Source organism: Canis aureus, chromosome 37, assembly GCF_053574225.1.
Source record: "Canis aureus isolate CA01 chromosome 37, VMU_Caureus_v.1.0, whole genome shotgun sequence".
Taxonomy (NCBI): Eukaryota; Metazoa; Chordata; class Mammalia; order Carnivora; family Canidae; genus Canis; species Canis aureus.
The window spans coordinates 2,790,332-2,806,744 of NC_135647.1; the positions used below are offsets into that span (position 1 = coordinate 2,790,332).

The 16,413-nt window shown below is 40.1% G+C and overlaps 1 protein-coding gene across 9 annotated transcripts in view; it reads left to right on the forward strand.

Moving 5' to 3' along the window:
- Positions 1 to 16,413, forward strand: part of SLC17A2 (solute carrier family 17 member 2) — a 76,649-nt gene that overhangs the window by 50,014 nt on the left and 10,222 nt on the right. For 4 of the 9 annotated variants that reach the window (XM_077886263.1, XM_077886272.1, XM_077886267.1 and 1 more), the window contains exons 5-7: positions 13,812 to 13,962; positions 14,886 to 14,996; positions 15,960 to 16,171. In XM_077886263.1, the coding sequence (XP_077742389.1) occupies positions 14,969 to 14,996; positions 15,960 to 16,171 (240 nt within the window). In that variant the 5' untranslated portion in view covers positions 13,812 to 13,962; positions 14,886 to 14,968. Of the gene's footprint in view, positions 1 to 10,378; positions 10,773 to 13,555; positions 13,722 to 13,811; positions 13,963 to 14,885; positions 14,997 to 15,959; positions 16,172 to 16,413 lie in introns of those variants that run through there. The other 5 variants (XM_077886270.1, XM_077886265.1, XM_077886269.1 and 2 more) reach the window with 5 other exon arrangements.

Genomic DNA, 16,413 nt, shown 5'->3' on the forward strand with positions numbered 1-16,413 from the left:
ATAAGGAAATGGGACAGAAATTTTATGGTATTTTTTTAGTTCCTGGAGCTCTTATTTTCAAGAGATACCTATTATTAATTTTATTCAATAAATACAACTAAACTGGCACATTCTATCTTATTATTTTTAAAAGATTTTATGTATATGAGAGAGAAGAGACTGTGCTCACAGGCCAGGCAGGGAGAGAGGCAGAGAGAGGGGGAGAATCTCAAGCAGACTCCCCACTGAGCGTGGAGCCTGACTCAGGGCTTGATCCCATGACTCCAAGATGATGATCTGAGCTGGAATCAAGAGTTGGATTCTTTCAGGGAAATACAAATCAAAACCACAATGAGATACCACCTCACACCAGTGAGAATGGGGGAAATTAACAAGGCAGGAAACCACAAATGTTGGAGAGGATGCAGAGAAAAGGGAACCCTCTTACACTGTTAGTGGGAATGTGAAATGGTGCAGCCACTCTGGAAAACTGTGTGGAGGTTCCTCAAAGAGTTAAAAATAGATCTGCCCTACATACGACCCAGCAATTGCACTGTTGGGGATTTACCCCAAAGATTCAGATGCAATGAAACACCAGGACACCTGCACCTCGATGTTTCTAGCAGCAATGTCCACAATAGCCAAACTGTGGAAGGAGCCTCGGTGTCCATCGAAAGATGAATGGATAAAGAAGCTGTGGTCTATGTATACAATGGAATATTCCTCAGCCATTAGAAACGACAAATACCCACCATTTGCTTCAACGTGGATGGAACTGGAGGGTATTATGCTGAGTGAAGTAAGTCAATCGGAGAAGGACAAACAGTGTATGTTCTCATTCATTTGGGGAATATAAATAATAGTGAAAGGGAATAGAAGGGAAGGGAGAAGAAATATGTGGGAAATATCAGAAAGGGAGACAAAACATAAAGACTCCTAACTCTGGGAAATGAACTAGGTGTGGTGGAAGGGGAGGAGGGTGGGGGGGGGGGGTGAATGGGTGATGGGCACTGAGGGGGACACTTGATGGGATGAGCACTGGGTGTTATTCTGTATGTTGGTAAATTGAACACCAATAAAAAAATAATTTATTAAAAAAAAAGAGTTGGATGCTCTACCAACTGAACCACCCAGACACCCCCAAACAGACACATTTTAAATTTCTTGAAATGCTATGTTAAATTGGATTTTGGAAAGTAAATATTATTACATACTAACCAGAAGTACACTTAGATGCTTTAACTTATTTTCTGATTGGCAATAGTTTTTATAACAAGTTTAAAGTTTGTTGTAACCCAATTTTTCCACCCCTGTGCATAAGTGAATGATTAGAATCCAAATGCTTAACCATGTAGGAATGTTTATTATTTTAACAATTTCATGTTAAGTCCTTTTTATGAATTATATAAACTTGTAACGCTAAAAAGATTGATTTTTCTTTTTATGTTATATGTTTTGGGGGTACCTGTGTGACTCAGTGGTTGAGCATCTGCTTTTGACTCAGGTCGTGATCCAGGGATCCTGGGATTGAGTCCTGCATCAGGCTCCCTGTAGGAAACCTGCTTCTCCCTCTGCCTATGTCTCTGCTTCTCTCTCTGTGTTTCTCATGAATAAATAAATAAAAGCATTTTCTTACATGAGAGTACATCCTTAATTGCTGTCTTCAGTGAAGTTCCAGAACCAAGAGCATGGAGTCCATGAGGAGGATTGGTTTCAAATAAATCCGGGCTGACATAGTGAGGCATCTAGCAAAACTTGTATCTCCTTCCTCTGCTCTGCACATTTCCTTTATAGGATGTTTACATGTAGCTAAAATTCATAACCACCACTGAGTTGGGGTACTGGGGGAAGGTGGAGAATGACTCTGCTTGGTTTACTCATCCCAAGCTAGGCTCTTCCCCTTCCTCACCAAATCGTCTCCCTTCGAGGGGGCCCAGACAGACTAAGTTCAGGTCCTAGAGACCCCTTACCTGCATACAGAGCCTACTCTGAGGTGGAGTTTACCCCAAGATGGACTACAACCATCCCCTGACTCTTAGTATAGCCAAATTCAATCTCAGACAGCCTCCCTTCCAGGAATCTCCCACCCCTAAGACACCTCAACATCTTCAACACCATTCAGGGTTATGGAGGTGCTGCCATGTCCTTAGCTCAATGCCCAAACTAGCAGTGCAGGGACGAGAAGGCCATCAGCCCTTGGATTGGACCCTTTTCTGTGACTCCTATGATCTTCCACCTGTTTTAAACTCTACAGCCAAGAAATCTTTGGACCCCAGGGCCGCTTTGTAATGATGTTTAAAAGTTCAAGTAATCTTCAAAACACCTCCCCCGTATCCTTTAAGAACTCACTATTGTGAAAGATGAAGGGGCTGAGAGCTTTTCCAGATTAAAAAAGACTAAAGAAAAATGGCAACTAAATGCAGTGTGTGATCCCAGACTAGGAGTGGGGTGGGAAATGTTAAGAGAGAACATCATGAAAACAGCTAGTGAAATTAAAATTTGGAGATAAAATGTTTAAGGATAGAGGATGATATCTGCAACTTTACCTCAAATGGTTCAGCAATTATATATAGAGACACAGATCTATAAATAGATAGATGGGTAGAAGGAAAGCTAACGTGGCATGATATTAACAATCGGTAAATCTAGGTAAAAGGTATAGGATAATTCTTTATATTTATTTTGCAATTTTTCTGTAAATTTGAAATTATTTGAAAATAAGTTTTTAGGGGTGCCTGGGTGGCTCAGTTCGTTAAATGTCTGCCTTTGGCTCTGGTCATGATTCCAGAGTCCTGGGATCAAGCCCTGCGTCGGGCTTCCTGCTCAGCTGGGAGTCTGCTTCTTCCTCTAAACTTCACCCCACTCTCATGCTCTCCCTGTCTCTCTCAAAATAAATAAATGAAATCTTTCAAAATAAGTCTTTTAAAAAACCCCCAAGTCCCATTGACCTTTGACCTATATGACCAGGCTCACGTTCAGTGAGGACTCTGCGCCTTCTAGGCTGTGAGATGAAGGGATCCCAAGGAGATAGGCTGCTCGGTTCTTCCCTTTGAGACTAGAGTTCTGTCTCTCTGTCTCTGTTTCTCAAACACACAAACACACGCACACATACACACACCCCTCTGAATATCAAATCTCACTCTCACTCCCATGGTCTGGTCTATATCTCTCTCTACCCCCAATGGCTTTATGTTGCCTTGTTTATTTGTTTTTTTTTGCTTGCTTATTTTTGAACTATTTCTCACTCTTTTTATTTTAAAAAAAGATTGTATGTATGTATGTATGTATTTATTTATGAGACACACACACACGCAGAGAGAGAGAGAGAGAGAGAGGCAGAGACACAGGCAGAGGGAGAAACAGGCTCCATGCAGGGACCCCGATGTGGGACTCGATCCCGGGACTCCAGGATCATGCCCTGGGCCAAAGGCAGGCACTAAACTGCTGAGCCACCCAGGAATCCCCAAACTATTTCTCTTTTTGAAACTGAGAGGAGAACTTTCAGAACAGCATGTTGTACTTCTAATCCATCCTGGGCATGGATTTTTTTTTTTTTTTTTTGATTTATCCTGTTTAAAGTTTTCTGATTATCTTGACTCTGTATTTCATTGTATTTGAGATGATTTCAGTCCATATTGGTTCAAATATTTTTTTCCACTCTATGCTATTTCTCCTTTACTTCCAAGGCTCCGATGAACCAAACGTTAGAGCTATTCAAAATTGTCCTGCTGGCTTACCACAATGCTGCTTTTTTTTTTTTTTTTTTCTTGACCGAGCTTCCATAAATCCAAAGTTGAAGCATGGCTTAGCTGGGTTCTCTGCTTCAGGGTCTCACCTTAATGCAATCTAGTTGTTAACTTATTCTGAGGTCTCATCAAAAACATAACTCAGGAAATAGCTACTTCCAAGCTCAGACTGTTGGCAAAATCCAGTTCCTTACAGCTGCAGAACTGAAAGTTTAAATTTCTTAGTAGAGGTTGCCCACAGTTTCTTCCTATATGGGGGTTCCTAAATACAACCACTTGTTTCCTCTGAGCCTGCAAAGGAGAGACAGAGAGGCAGATCTGTTAACAAGACAGGGGATAACTTAATATAACACAGTATAATTGTGGAAATGACATCCCATCACCTTTGTCATATTCCATTGGTTAGAAGCAAATCAGAGGTCACATCCATACTCAAGGACATAAACATAGACATGGACTTGAGGAGACATGAGGGATCATGGAGGCATCTTTAAGTCTGTCTGCCACATCACAAAGGAAGCTGCAGACCAATCTGTAGCCTGATATGTCTAGGGCTACAAGCCTTAGCAAGGCATAGTCCTAAAGAGGTAGAGAGGCAAATACAGACTGAGGCTGGTAGCTAGAATCTCAGTTAAGCTTCCTACAGGATCAGAGACCAGATTTGTGATGGCTGGAATATCATTGCAAGACAGGAGACCTGGAATGTTAGTATAAAACCTGGCATGGTTCTAGAATATCAACCTTAAAATGCAGGTGAAGGCAACACAATAAAGTGCTGGGTAAGCCCCGAGGGAGAGAGAGAAGGAAGAGGAAAGAGATTCGGAGACAGACAAGTAAAAACACTGAAATTTTGTTTGCACACCAAAATTTCAAAATTCATGAGGTAACATAAACCAAAAAGACAGTGATCAAACTCAACAAATACCCTATGAATCTATTCCAGATGAAAATAATTTTAAAGTCAGACAAAGATAACTATGGTTAGGATGCTTAAGGAAATAAATGAAAGATTCACTTCCACATAGACACCAGAAAATTATGAAATTGAAATAGGTCAAAGTTAAATAAGAAAAACTGACTATTCTAAAAATTTAGAAATACTAGAAAAAAATATAGACCTTGAAAGAAGAAAGCTTATTGCTGAAATAAATCTTAGGCTAAATATTATTCCCAGACTGAATTATAGACAAAATATAGTGAAAGAGAGTATAAGAGCATTTCTACACAAAGTAGCAATGGGCTAATAACTTCAGGATAAGCATCATTCTAGAAGTTTCATAGAACAAAAAACTTCAGGCTCAACCCACACCCACTGAGATACTCAACACTTTCACAAATTCCCCAGGTAATTCATATGCACATTGAATTTCAGATGTGCTGCCTTAAGGCAGTGGAAGAAAATTTTGAGGAATTTGCTCAGAATGCAGAACAGAAGAGAAAGACAAGAAAAACATGTATATGCAAATGCAGTTAAGAGTCAAAGATAGATAAAGGATTCTGTATGCCTGTTATAGGTCAATCCAGTAAAGCAAAAGCAGAAGTATTTGGAGAGATAATAAGTAAGAATTTTTTGGAATCAGGAACCTGGATTTCTCAAATTATAAGAACACTGCAAGTCCTGAGCAGGACAAATACAGATGATTTCTGTCTCTCCCTTGCTGCATTCTACTTTATTGTTGAGGTACTCCTCCATTGGATAAAAAGTTGTTCCTTTCATAGATAATCTGTTAGCTTTCCATTGTAACTTTTAAGAGTCTCTCTTTATCTTAAAATTCTAGCAAAAGCTGCTCTTTTTTTGGTATACTTGGTTGGTTGGGTATACTTGGACTTGGTTGGTCCCTCTTTGTCTCTTCTTGCCACCTGGGGCCTTGGTCTCAAAAGGTGTGATCAGGTTGCAGGTCTAGGGAAAAGGTAAGAAAGAGGTTCCATAGTCTCCTTTTCACCTGGAACAACGAGGCAAAATCAGCCTAAAAGAAAAGAAAATGGACTCCCTTCCTATGTACTCTGCATCTGATTTACTCACTTAAATTATATGACATTATACAAAAGCATCCAAATCCAATGGTTTAGGTGCAACTGATTCTTTTAAACTGTTGCTCACTTTTTTTTTTTTTTTAAGATTTTATTTACTTATTCATGAGAGACACACAGAGAGAGGCCGAGATACAGGCAGAGGGAGAGGCAGAATCCCTGCAGGGAGCCCAATGTGGGACTCAATCCCATTACCCAAGGATCACGCCCTGACCTGAAGGCAGATGCTCAACAATTGAGCCACCCAGGCACCCCACTTCTTTTATATATAAAGGTGTATTGCAATCTGTTCAGTTGGTCTCCCACTGATGGGCTTTCAAGCTCTTTCCAGGTCGCCCTTCCAGTTATCCTTTTTGAATTGGATTTTCACTGAATACATCTATTAATTCTGAGAGGATTAATACTGTTATATTAAGTGCTCCCACCCAGCAATATAATACATAGTTCCATTTAGCCAGATCTTGCTTTATGTGCTTTAGTAAAGTTTTATTGTTTTCTTTTCCTTGAGTCACACTTTTCTTATTTGAATGATGTTCTTGTTCCAAAAACTCCTGCAATTTTTGTTGCTAGAGAACGTTAAAAACTCCTTTCTATTTCCATTCCTAGTTAGTTATTTCCAGTACTGGGAAAAGCAAATGATTAAAAAAAAATCTTTCCTATGTTTGCAGTCAGTTCTCCAAATCACTGTCATGCCTTTGCACTTTAATCTCTGGTCCTGTTGAACAATTGCAATTCCCCACACTGAACCTCTGGGCCTTTGCTCTTTCCGGGAGGTCCTTCCCCTACATCACTGACTCACCCACATCACCTGTGGAGACTAATCACAGCCGTGTCTCCTCTTGGAAGCCTTCTCCTGACACCCCTGTGTTGTTGGCAGGGTCCTCAGCTGCTTTCTCCCAGTATCTCTGTTCCTGTGTGTCTTGTTTGTTTTCTTCACTTTTCATCCCAATTGTCTGTCTATGTATAGTCTCACTCAGTGGACTACAACCTCTGTGGAGTCACGGGTCAGATCTTAAATAAATCAGTGTTATCACATCTGGAACAGTAAATTCTCAAAAAAGAGTGTGGAATTAATCTGCTCTGATTGGAAACAGCTGTTAATGCCAGGCCAGAGAGACCTAACTTTCTAAGGACATCTGATCTTTTCTGCTACATTACACTTGATATTTATAAGTAATTTACAGATACTTGTTCTTTCTATACAGAGCTCCCAGAGGGAATTGATTTAACAATACTTTGTTATGTGAAAATCATGAAGAGGGTGAAGGGCTTGGAGCAGCTACAGAAATCTTGATTCTTGATGGGGAGCATGATTCAAGAATTCATCCTCTCAGTAAATTAATGTTTAATGAATACATACTATAAGCCAAATGCTGTGCCAGGAGCTGTGAATATAGCGGCTTTCGAAACACACAGGATCCCTCCAAAGAGCTTGCAAAACTCAACTACACAATTACACTATTTAAACAAAATATGCAACTTGAAGAATACAGTTTGAATCTTACTTGTGGCATTGGACACTGTGGACTATATCTCTTTAGCACATTTACCCCTGTTTGGGGGATCCGCTCTTTTCTACTTTTTCTTCTAGAACTACTGCCAAGTCATGTTGTGCCTTCGAGCAAATGAGAAAATCTCACATCTTCTTCTTCACTAGGCAAAAAAAAAAAAAAAAAAAAAGTCATCCATCTTCTTTTTAACTATTTTCATCAAACATCAAGTACTTGATGTATTTATAATAAGTCAATAACCAAAATTTTCATTAAAGGAAGGAAGGAACTATCCTTTCAGTTCTCCCTGCTATTCCTCCTTGCCCTAAAAGTGGACTGAATAATTCCACTCAAAGATTTCCACGTCCTAGTCCCTGGAGCCTGTCAATATGTCAGTTTGTGTGGCAAAGGGCATATTACATGTGTGATTAAGTTAGGGATTTTGAGATGGGAAGACTCTCCTGGATATTCCAAGTGAGTCCAATATAATTACAAGGGTCCTTATAAAGAGAGAGGCAGTAGGGTCAGAGTTAGGTTTTTTTTTTAATAATAAATTTATTTTTTATTGGTGTTCAATTTACCAACATACAGAATAACACCCAGTGCTCATCCCGTCAAGTGCCCCCCTCAGTGCCCGTCACCCATTCACCCCCACCCCCCGCCCTCCTCCCCTTCCACCACCCCTAGTTCGTTTCCCAGAGTTAGGAGTCTTCCATGTTCTGTCTCCCTTTCTGATATTTCTCACTTATTTTTTCTCCTTTCCCCTTTATTCCCTTTCACTATTATTTATATTCCCCAAATTAGTGAGACCTCACCTCAAAAGAAAGAATCAGAAACAGTCCTCTCTCCCACAGAGGTACAAAATTTGGATTACAATTCAATGTCAGAAAGCCAATTCAGAAGCATTATTATAAAGCTACTGGTGGCTCTAGAAAAAAACATAAAGGACTCAAGATACTTCATGACTGCAGAATTTAGATCTAATCAGGCAGAAATTAAAAATCAATTGAATGAGATTCAATCCAAACTAGAGGTCCTAACGACAAGGGTTAACGAGGTGGAAGAACGAGTGAGTGACATAGAAGACAAGTTGATGGCAAAGAGGGAAACTGAGGAAAAAAGAGACAAACAAAAGATCATGAGGATAGATCAAGGGAAATAAGTGACAGCCTGAGGAAGAAAAATCTATGTTTAATTGGGGTTCCGAGGGCGCCAAAAGGGACAGAGGTCCAGAATATGTATTTGAACAAATCATAGCTGAAAACTTTCCTAATCTGGGAAGGGAAACAGGCATTCAGATCCAGGAAATAGAGAGATCCCCCCTAAAATCAATAAAAACCATTCAACACCTCGACACTTAATAGTGAAGCTTGCAAATTCCAAAGATAAAGAGAAGATCCTTAAAGCAGCAAGAGACAAGAAATCCCTGACTTTTATGGGAAGAAGTATTAGGCTAACAGCAGAGCTCTCCACAGAGACCTGGCAGGCCAGAAAGGGCTGGCAGGATATATTCAGGGTCCTAAATGAGAAGAACATGCAACCAAGAATTCAGAATAGAAGGAGAGATAAAGAGCTTCCAAGACAGGCAGGAACTGAAAGAATATGTGACCTCCAAACCAGCTCTGCAAGAAATTTTAAGGGGGACTCTTAAAATTCCCCTTTAAGAAGTCCAATGGAACAGAGTTAGGTTTAAAGAGGTTTTGAAGATATAGGAAGGGGCCAAGGAAAGCTAGTGGTGACCTCTAGAGGCTGGAACAGGTAAGGAAATGGATTATCCCATAAAGCCTCCAATGAGTGTGGTGGTTCTGCAGGCCTCTTGATTTTTGGCCCAGTGAAACTCATTTTGGACTTTTGACCTCTAGAACTGTGAGGATAAATATGTGTTGTTTTAAGTCACTAAGTTTGTGTTAATTTATTACAGCAACAACAGGAAGCTAATACAAAGAAACAAAGTAGCTAAACTAAGGTGCTGGCCCCAGTAGACTATTCCAAGAAGTATGGTGGGACATATCCCACAGGGACAACTCAACTAAGGCAGTTCATTTTATAAGAGTCAAGTTGGAAATATCCAGTAACAACCAAGGACCACAAAATAAAATTCATAAATAAGATGTAATCCAAGAATCAAGAGTCAAGCAGAGATTGGAGCACTTAAGGCTCGGATAAAAAACAGGAAGGAAGACTGCAGGGTGTTGGTTTGTAGCCCTCTTGGGAGCATCCTGAGTATTATCTGAAACTGGCCCCTGTACTCAGAGGACAAGGAAAGACTGAACACAGAAGCAGGCCACTCCAGGTCAGCCGGTGGCAGTTTTAATATTAGCAAAGGGAAAGATGCTTATCATAGGAGGCAGCAAAATGAATGGATTTCAGCACCCATCTTCCAATTCTTAGAAGTTTATGAAGAGGCCCTAACTGGGCTCAGTCGTGTATCCTATAGGTAGGCTCAACACCACATCACCATCTCAAGGCTACGTCCTTACAGCTTCTGGCAGTGGAAAAGGCAAATGGGACCCACATTCCCAGGAGATGCTGAGGAGCCTCTGAGTGCCCAGGCCTAGCTCATGGGTCACATGTCTTTGATGATGTTCCCCAACACAGGGTAGCATCATCATGAGAAGATAGCAGTTTAGCCAAAGTTTATTAGAACATGGGCACTAAAAGCTTAAGGAAAGTCTAGACAACTTACCAGAACCTCTTAGTGGAAACGTCTCATTTATTGAAGACTGACTACCAGTGAGTTAGCATACCAGTTAGCATAAGTATTTAGCATAGCATAAGTATTTCATCCAATTTGCATAATAACCCCATGAGTTGAGTGATATAACCCTTGCTTTACTAGTGAAATTCACAGGGGTTAAGTGACTTGTCCAAAGCCACAGAAAATTCTAGAAAGGGGCGCCTAGATGGCTCAGTCAGTTAAGCATCTGCTTTTGGCTCAGGTCAAGATCCCAGGGTCCCAGGATCAAGCTTGGCATCTGGTTCCCGGCTCAGCAGGGAATCTGCTTCTCTCTCTGACCCTCCTCCCTCTCATACTCTCTCTCTCTCTCTCAAATAAATAAATAACATCAAGAAAGAAAGAAAAAGAAAGAAAGAAAGAAAGAAAGAAAGAAAGAAAGAAAGAAAGAAAGAAAGAAAATATGAGGAAGTGAAGGTGGGGTTCACATCATCTCTCCAATCCCAAGAGCCTTGGTCTTTCATCCATACCATGCCACCTTCCTTTCAGGAAAAATGCTTGTTGACTTTTTTTGGTTGTATGCACAGTTCAAAGCAGAAAAACATGATGTCACCTTTTGAGATACTCGTATCAGTAAAAACTTGAAAATGAGGTTAAAAATTAATCAGCAGAGTCAAACCCGGGTGCTCTGCTCTGAGGATGCAGGGCTGGACCTGAGGCTGTCTGACTGCCACGTGGCTCATTATTTATCCTTGTGAAACTCTGTGGAATTATTGGAAAGGGAGGAAGGGACAGAAAATTCTTCAAGTAGCCTTATAGTCTAGGGCTTAAAATACTGGTTTAATGGTGAAGGTAAGTGCTTTTCTTCTTTTTGGGTTGGAGGATAATTACTAATCAATCAGAGATCCATTAAAGGGAAGGAACAGTCCGAGGGGGAGTCAGAGGAAAACCATTAACAGCAGTTTAAGAATTCCCACCTGGAAACGGTTTCTGGTTCCAAAATGAAGAGACTTTCTGAAACATGCAATCAATTCAATCGATACTCTAGAGAAAGGTTTGAGAGACCACCAGTGCCAATGGACACTGGGCAATGATGCCTTCTCTGAGGATTCTATATTAACTGTGACACCTTGATGAGTTGGATGGGTTTCACTGTAGGATGAAATACTGGATCAGAACGAACAAGGTTTGGGGTTGGAGGCTGTGGCAAATGAGTCTTCTCAGATTTCTATGTATATTTGAAATTGTCTCTCAAGGAAAGGAGAATATGAAGTCATGATTAAGATTAAGGGCAAGAGGGGCACCTGGGTGGCTCCATGGTTGAGCATCTGCCTTCAGCTTAGAGCGTGATCCTGGGGTCCTAGGATAGAGTCCCACACCGGGCTCCCCACAAGGAGCCTGTTCTCCCTCTGCCTATGTCACTGCCTCTCTCTGTGTGTCTCATGAATAAATAAATAAAATCTTAAAAAAATATTAAGGGCAAGAATAACATGTATGCTTTTGTTGCTCACCCCGTTTGTTGCCCTCATTGGACAGCTCAGGAGAGGTACCCAGAGAGATTAGTATGATGGTGCTATGGCGGGAAGCCCTAGGTGAAAACGTTGTGAAGTTGCCTTCTCCCAACCTGCCAGAGAAGGTCCCTAGTCCAAAGCGCAGCTGGGCTCTTCTCCTGGAAGAGAAGCCTACGGTTGGAGGAAAGGCCCACAGGCACTCCTACAGATCTCCCGCTGAGCTGAGCTGTGAGTCCCGGGAGGCAGTGACCCAACTGCACTGATTTGAGCGTTAGCCTGCTTTCTAGGATCACCCTCTATTGGTGCTTGATACACTTTTTCTTTTCTTTTTCTCATGATTAAATCCATTAGTGAATTGACAGCCTGACATAAATGACCTACTGGAATAACCAGTCTTATTTCAGCACTACTAATCTTTCAGAAAGGTAGACAGGTGATAAAAAGGGCCCTCAGTTTTACTAACATGGAAGACATTGCTTCTTCCTGAGTTCTCTGATGTTTGTAGCAAGATACATCCCTTCTTCCCCCATTTCCCAAGGTCTCATTCAGAGGAACCTTATTTTATTTTATTTTTTAAAAGATTTTATTTATTTATTCATGAGAGACACACACAGAGAGAGAGGCAGAGACACAGGCAGAGGGAGAAGCAGGCTCCATGCTGGGAGCCCGATGCGGGAGTCGATTCTGAGACTCTAGGATTATGCCCTGAGCCAAAGGTGACACTCAACTGTTGAGCCACCCAGGCATCCCAGAAGAACTCTCTTTTAAAAGGAAATGTTTGAAACCAATTGAACAATCAATCAAGAGCACGTCTACAGGAATGTATTTTATTTCTTGTAAATCTGTACTTACTAACCTGAGAGGGCCTTAGTGCCAATCTTGACTGTTGATTATTATTGCTATTGTTTGTATCAATAACATTTATGATGCATATTTTACATTTAGAAGGCATGCATCATACCTTTTTTTTTTTTCCACTCACAACAGTCCCATGAAATAATATCATCTCCATATGTGCTGCTTTTTTCTATTTCCTATTCAATTAAAGCTCGGGTAGCTGATGAAACCTGCCCTGGTTTACTCAGATTGTGAATGGCACAGAAAAGTTTGGTCCCTGGATGCCCTTTGAACTGCAGGTTCATACTCTTCAACCACATGTAACATTTACTCTGAGTAAACTGGGGGACTTGGCTAACAGAGATGATGCAAGATGGGCTGAGGATTAGGAGAAATCTAAGAGCAATAGAAAGACTACTATAACAAAGCAGTGAGTTCCAGATGGAGGCAAATAGGAAAAAAGCCCTATTCTTTTGCTTGTGTATAAGCCATATTGTCTACATTATTAATTTTATATAAAATACAATTCTATACTGTATCATCAAATTATTTTTAAAAGAAGTTTCATTGAATGTCTATTCAATTTTTCTACATTTACTTACAGCTTTGACACTGGGACTCACTAATTTTTAGAAGTGTCACCCCTGAATGGGCAGGTCCTTAACAGTGTTTATGACTGGGCTCAGACTCAACCCACTGTCTCTGAGTGCTAGTCACAACAGGACTCAGACCCCATCATTTCATATGCTTTTGTGATTATGTTAGCAAAATAGTTTCTATTACTACATCACTTAGAGACTCTAGTTTAGAGTGATTTGTGATATCTGCTCAATTTCTCTATTTGTCTAATGCAAAGGAAGTAGGAAATTAACAAGTGAAATCAGCAACTGAGGCAAAATTCAAAACAGTGTGTGAAATCATGAAAACTATGATAACGATGATGACAACAGGTGGAAGGGGAAGGACTAAGTGAGAGGTTTGTGATATAATTCCACTAAAAAAAAAGTAATAAAAAGTCATTTTTATTCTCTTAAAATTCAAAGCTCCACTTGAAAGTATTTTCATCATCAAATTTCGTTCTGGAATAAATGATTAAAACCATTTAAAGCCATATAAATCCCCCTGTAGAATACCTCAAAATGAAACTACCATATTGTGTTCTAAGCTGAGCTTAAAATATGAACATAAAGGGAAAGTAGTGTTCACAGATAGGATAAGCACCAGTCTGGGCTTTAGGAGACCGGGTGCTGGCTCTGTAAACTGTGTGACTTGGTGTCAACTCCTCAGATTTCTGCACAGCAGTTTTCTCGTCAGTAAGTTGAATGGTTGGGCCAGAGGATCTCTGAGCATCTTTCAGCTCTAGAGTTCAGATTGATTGGAGAAGTTGCTGGGAAAGCTGTAAGTAGAGTATGGATACTAGTAGCTGCATGTACAGATAAGAAGTTCCCTTCAGGTAAGTCTTGGGGAACTCACATTAAGGGAAATCAGATAGAAAATGGTCCAAACTCTGGGTAAACTAGGTGTCCATTCCATTTTGCTTCAGCTAGGATCTGAGTGAAAAGCACTGAATCAGACTCCTGATATCATCCAGAAGTTAGCAAGACTCGAAAGCCTTCCACAGCAGGACAAAAGTCAACATGTTTCCTGGTGCTGACCTTCTCTTGCTTAGCAGCTGGGCATTTATTTAGGTCCAGGTAAATAAAAAAAGAAAATTTCAAAACTTAGAGGGGGAAATCTTATTCTTAGAATTCTAGAGACATTTGGCAAGCAGAAAGAAGGTTATCCTGTCTTTGCTAATGAAGGCTAATTATCATTCTTTCAAATTAGCTTCCTCTGGGTATAAAATGAGTATCTATGATTTGTTTTAAAAAAAACAAATCACTAGGTGGATCTGAAAAATCATAATGAATAATGTGACCACCAAGTTCTATAATGCAGAATTAGCCACTGCTGGCATTTGTATGAATCTGCTTCTTTTTCTGTGGATATGCAGGTATCAACACAAACACAGCAACTGCTTTGTACACTAGAGTATCCACATGTTGGGGACATTATTTTAATAATGTCCATCATAAGGATCAATTAACATTGACTCACTAAAAACCTTTTTGTTAGGTTAATTTGTCTCCAGTATTAAGCTGTAATAACTAATACTGCAAAGAAACTTTGGATAAAACTCTTCATCTTATCATTCCTTATAAGCCTCTATTCTAAAGTCACAGAATATGAACATACCTAAGGGTGCAGATATTTCTCATTAAATTGATGTGCAGAAAGAATGCAGAGTTTTGGGTGATGAAATATAAGCATGATATATTACTTATAAAGTCATAGAAGCTTCAATTTAGGGATGGCTGCAAAACTAACAGTATTCTGAGAATAAGGATATCTCCTAAAAGAAGTAAGTATATGTATCTGCAAAGAGAGTTTGATCAGTGTACAGATATCAAATTAAACATGTCCACTTGGGGATCATGAATTCTCTTTTCCTGTCAAAATAACTAGATTTATTTGTAATTGTAGCAGAAAGCCCCACTCAATGTAATTTTATAGATGGTTTTCTTAGAATTCTAGATATGTTTGTGTGTCATGTTTTGGATTGTTGTTTTTCCCACAGATAAAAACCAGTTGTGGTAAAAGAGATTCAGGGCAGAGGGAAAGTCCACCACAGAGTGTGCCACCACTTCCCAAAGAAGCCAAATGGATGAGAAGTCTTCCACCAAGAAAGGTAAACTCTCCCCTCCCCTCTTGTTTGCAGACTACTTTAATGAAGAGTAGACACTTGCCTCCAAGGTTGTTCTTTTCCTTTCCCTTCTTGTTTGTTTGTTTGTTTAAGTCATGTCACCCATTATGAAAACTCAAAGTAAACTCAGTGTAACATTGGACCAACTCTTGATTTCGGCTCAAGTTAGGATCTCAGGGTCCTGGGATCAAGACCCACATCAGGCTCTGAGCTCAGTAGGAAGTCTACTTGAGGATTTTCTCTCTCCCTCTGCCCCTTACCCTGCTCTCTCTCTCCCAAATAAATAAATAAATTTAAAAAATATGTTGTTCTTGTAGCATATTGAATACTCATCCAGTGCCATATCACTTACAAACTCAGTAAAAATGGTTCTCCACATTAGTTTTTTAAAAGCTGAACACATGTGCAGGCAGAGTCTAGTGACACACAACAAAAATGTTTCTAAGTGAATATCACACTAAGGAGTCAGTGGAGGTGTTCAATTAGGCATACTCTCTCTCAGATTAGAGATTTGATTAGCTTCCTTCAAAAGCAGTTATCCAAATACAAACATCCAAGCTTTGCGGTGAATAGATATGTAAAACAGATAGGACCTCTGACTTGCAGCTGGGTGACTTGGGTTTTGTCACTGGCTTTGTCATAATCTCCCCCATTCATTTGATTTTGGGAAAACATGACTCTTAGATTTTCCTATAGTTACAGTCTGCTTCCCACACCTCCAGAAAAAGTCATATTTGCTTTACTTGACTGTAAGATCCCAGATTGCTTTTCTTACAGCCAACTAAAGAATATGACAAAGGAGCATTATAGTCATGGTTTTTTTGGTGAAAAAGGGCAGTAGAGCTAAGTGAGGTCTCTGATGTCTTTTTCAGGCTTAGCCATGGGAGAAGTGGAAAAAAGGTGGCCTCAGTCAGGATGCTCATTGTGTACTTTCATATCGTCCTCTAGGTCCAGAGTTCTGTTCATTACGCTATGGACTGGCTTTCATCATGCACTTCTCAAACTTCACCATGATTACCCAGCGTGTGAGTCTGAGCATTGCAATTATTGCCATGGTGAACAGCACTCAGCTGCATGGTCTGCCCAATGCCTCCACAGAAGGACCTCTTGCAGACACCGTCAACAACCCCAGCAGATCTATGAAGGAGTTTAATACAGAGGTAAGTAATTATCATGGAGAATGGTGCTCTTTGTTGAGAGGGAAAACCCAGTTTGAACGGAAGGATCTTGATTCTATGCGTTAGAGAAGCATGAGGTACCAATGACAAACTAAAATAAGACTGGAATTTTGTTTTTGACATATTGCTTACTTCTGTGATAAAAATAATTCTTCATTGAAATTGTTATGATTACAAGGTGGGGAGACTATAGAAAAAAATTGTGAAACCGTCTACAAAGGAAC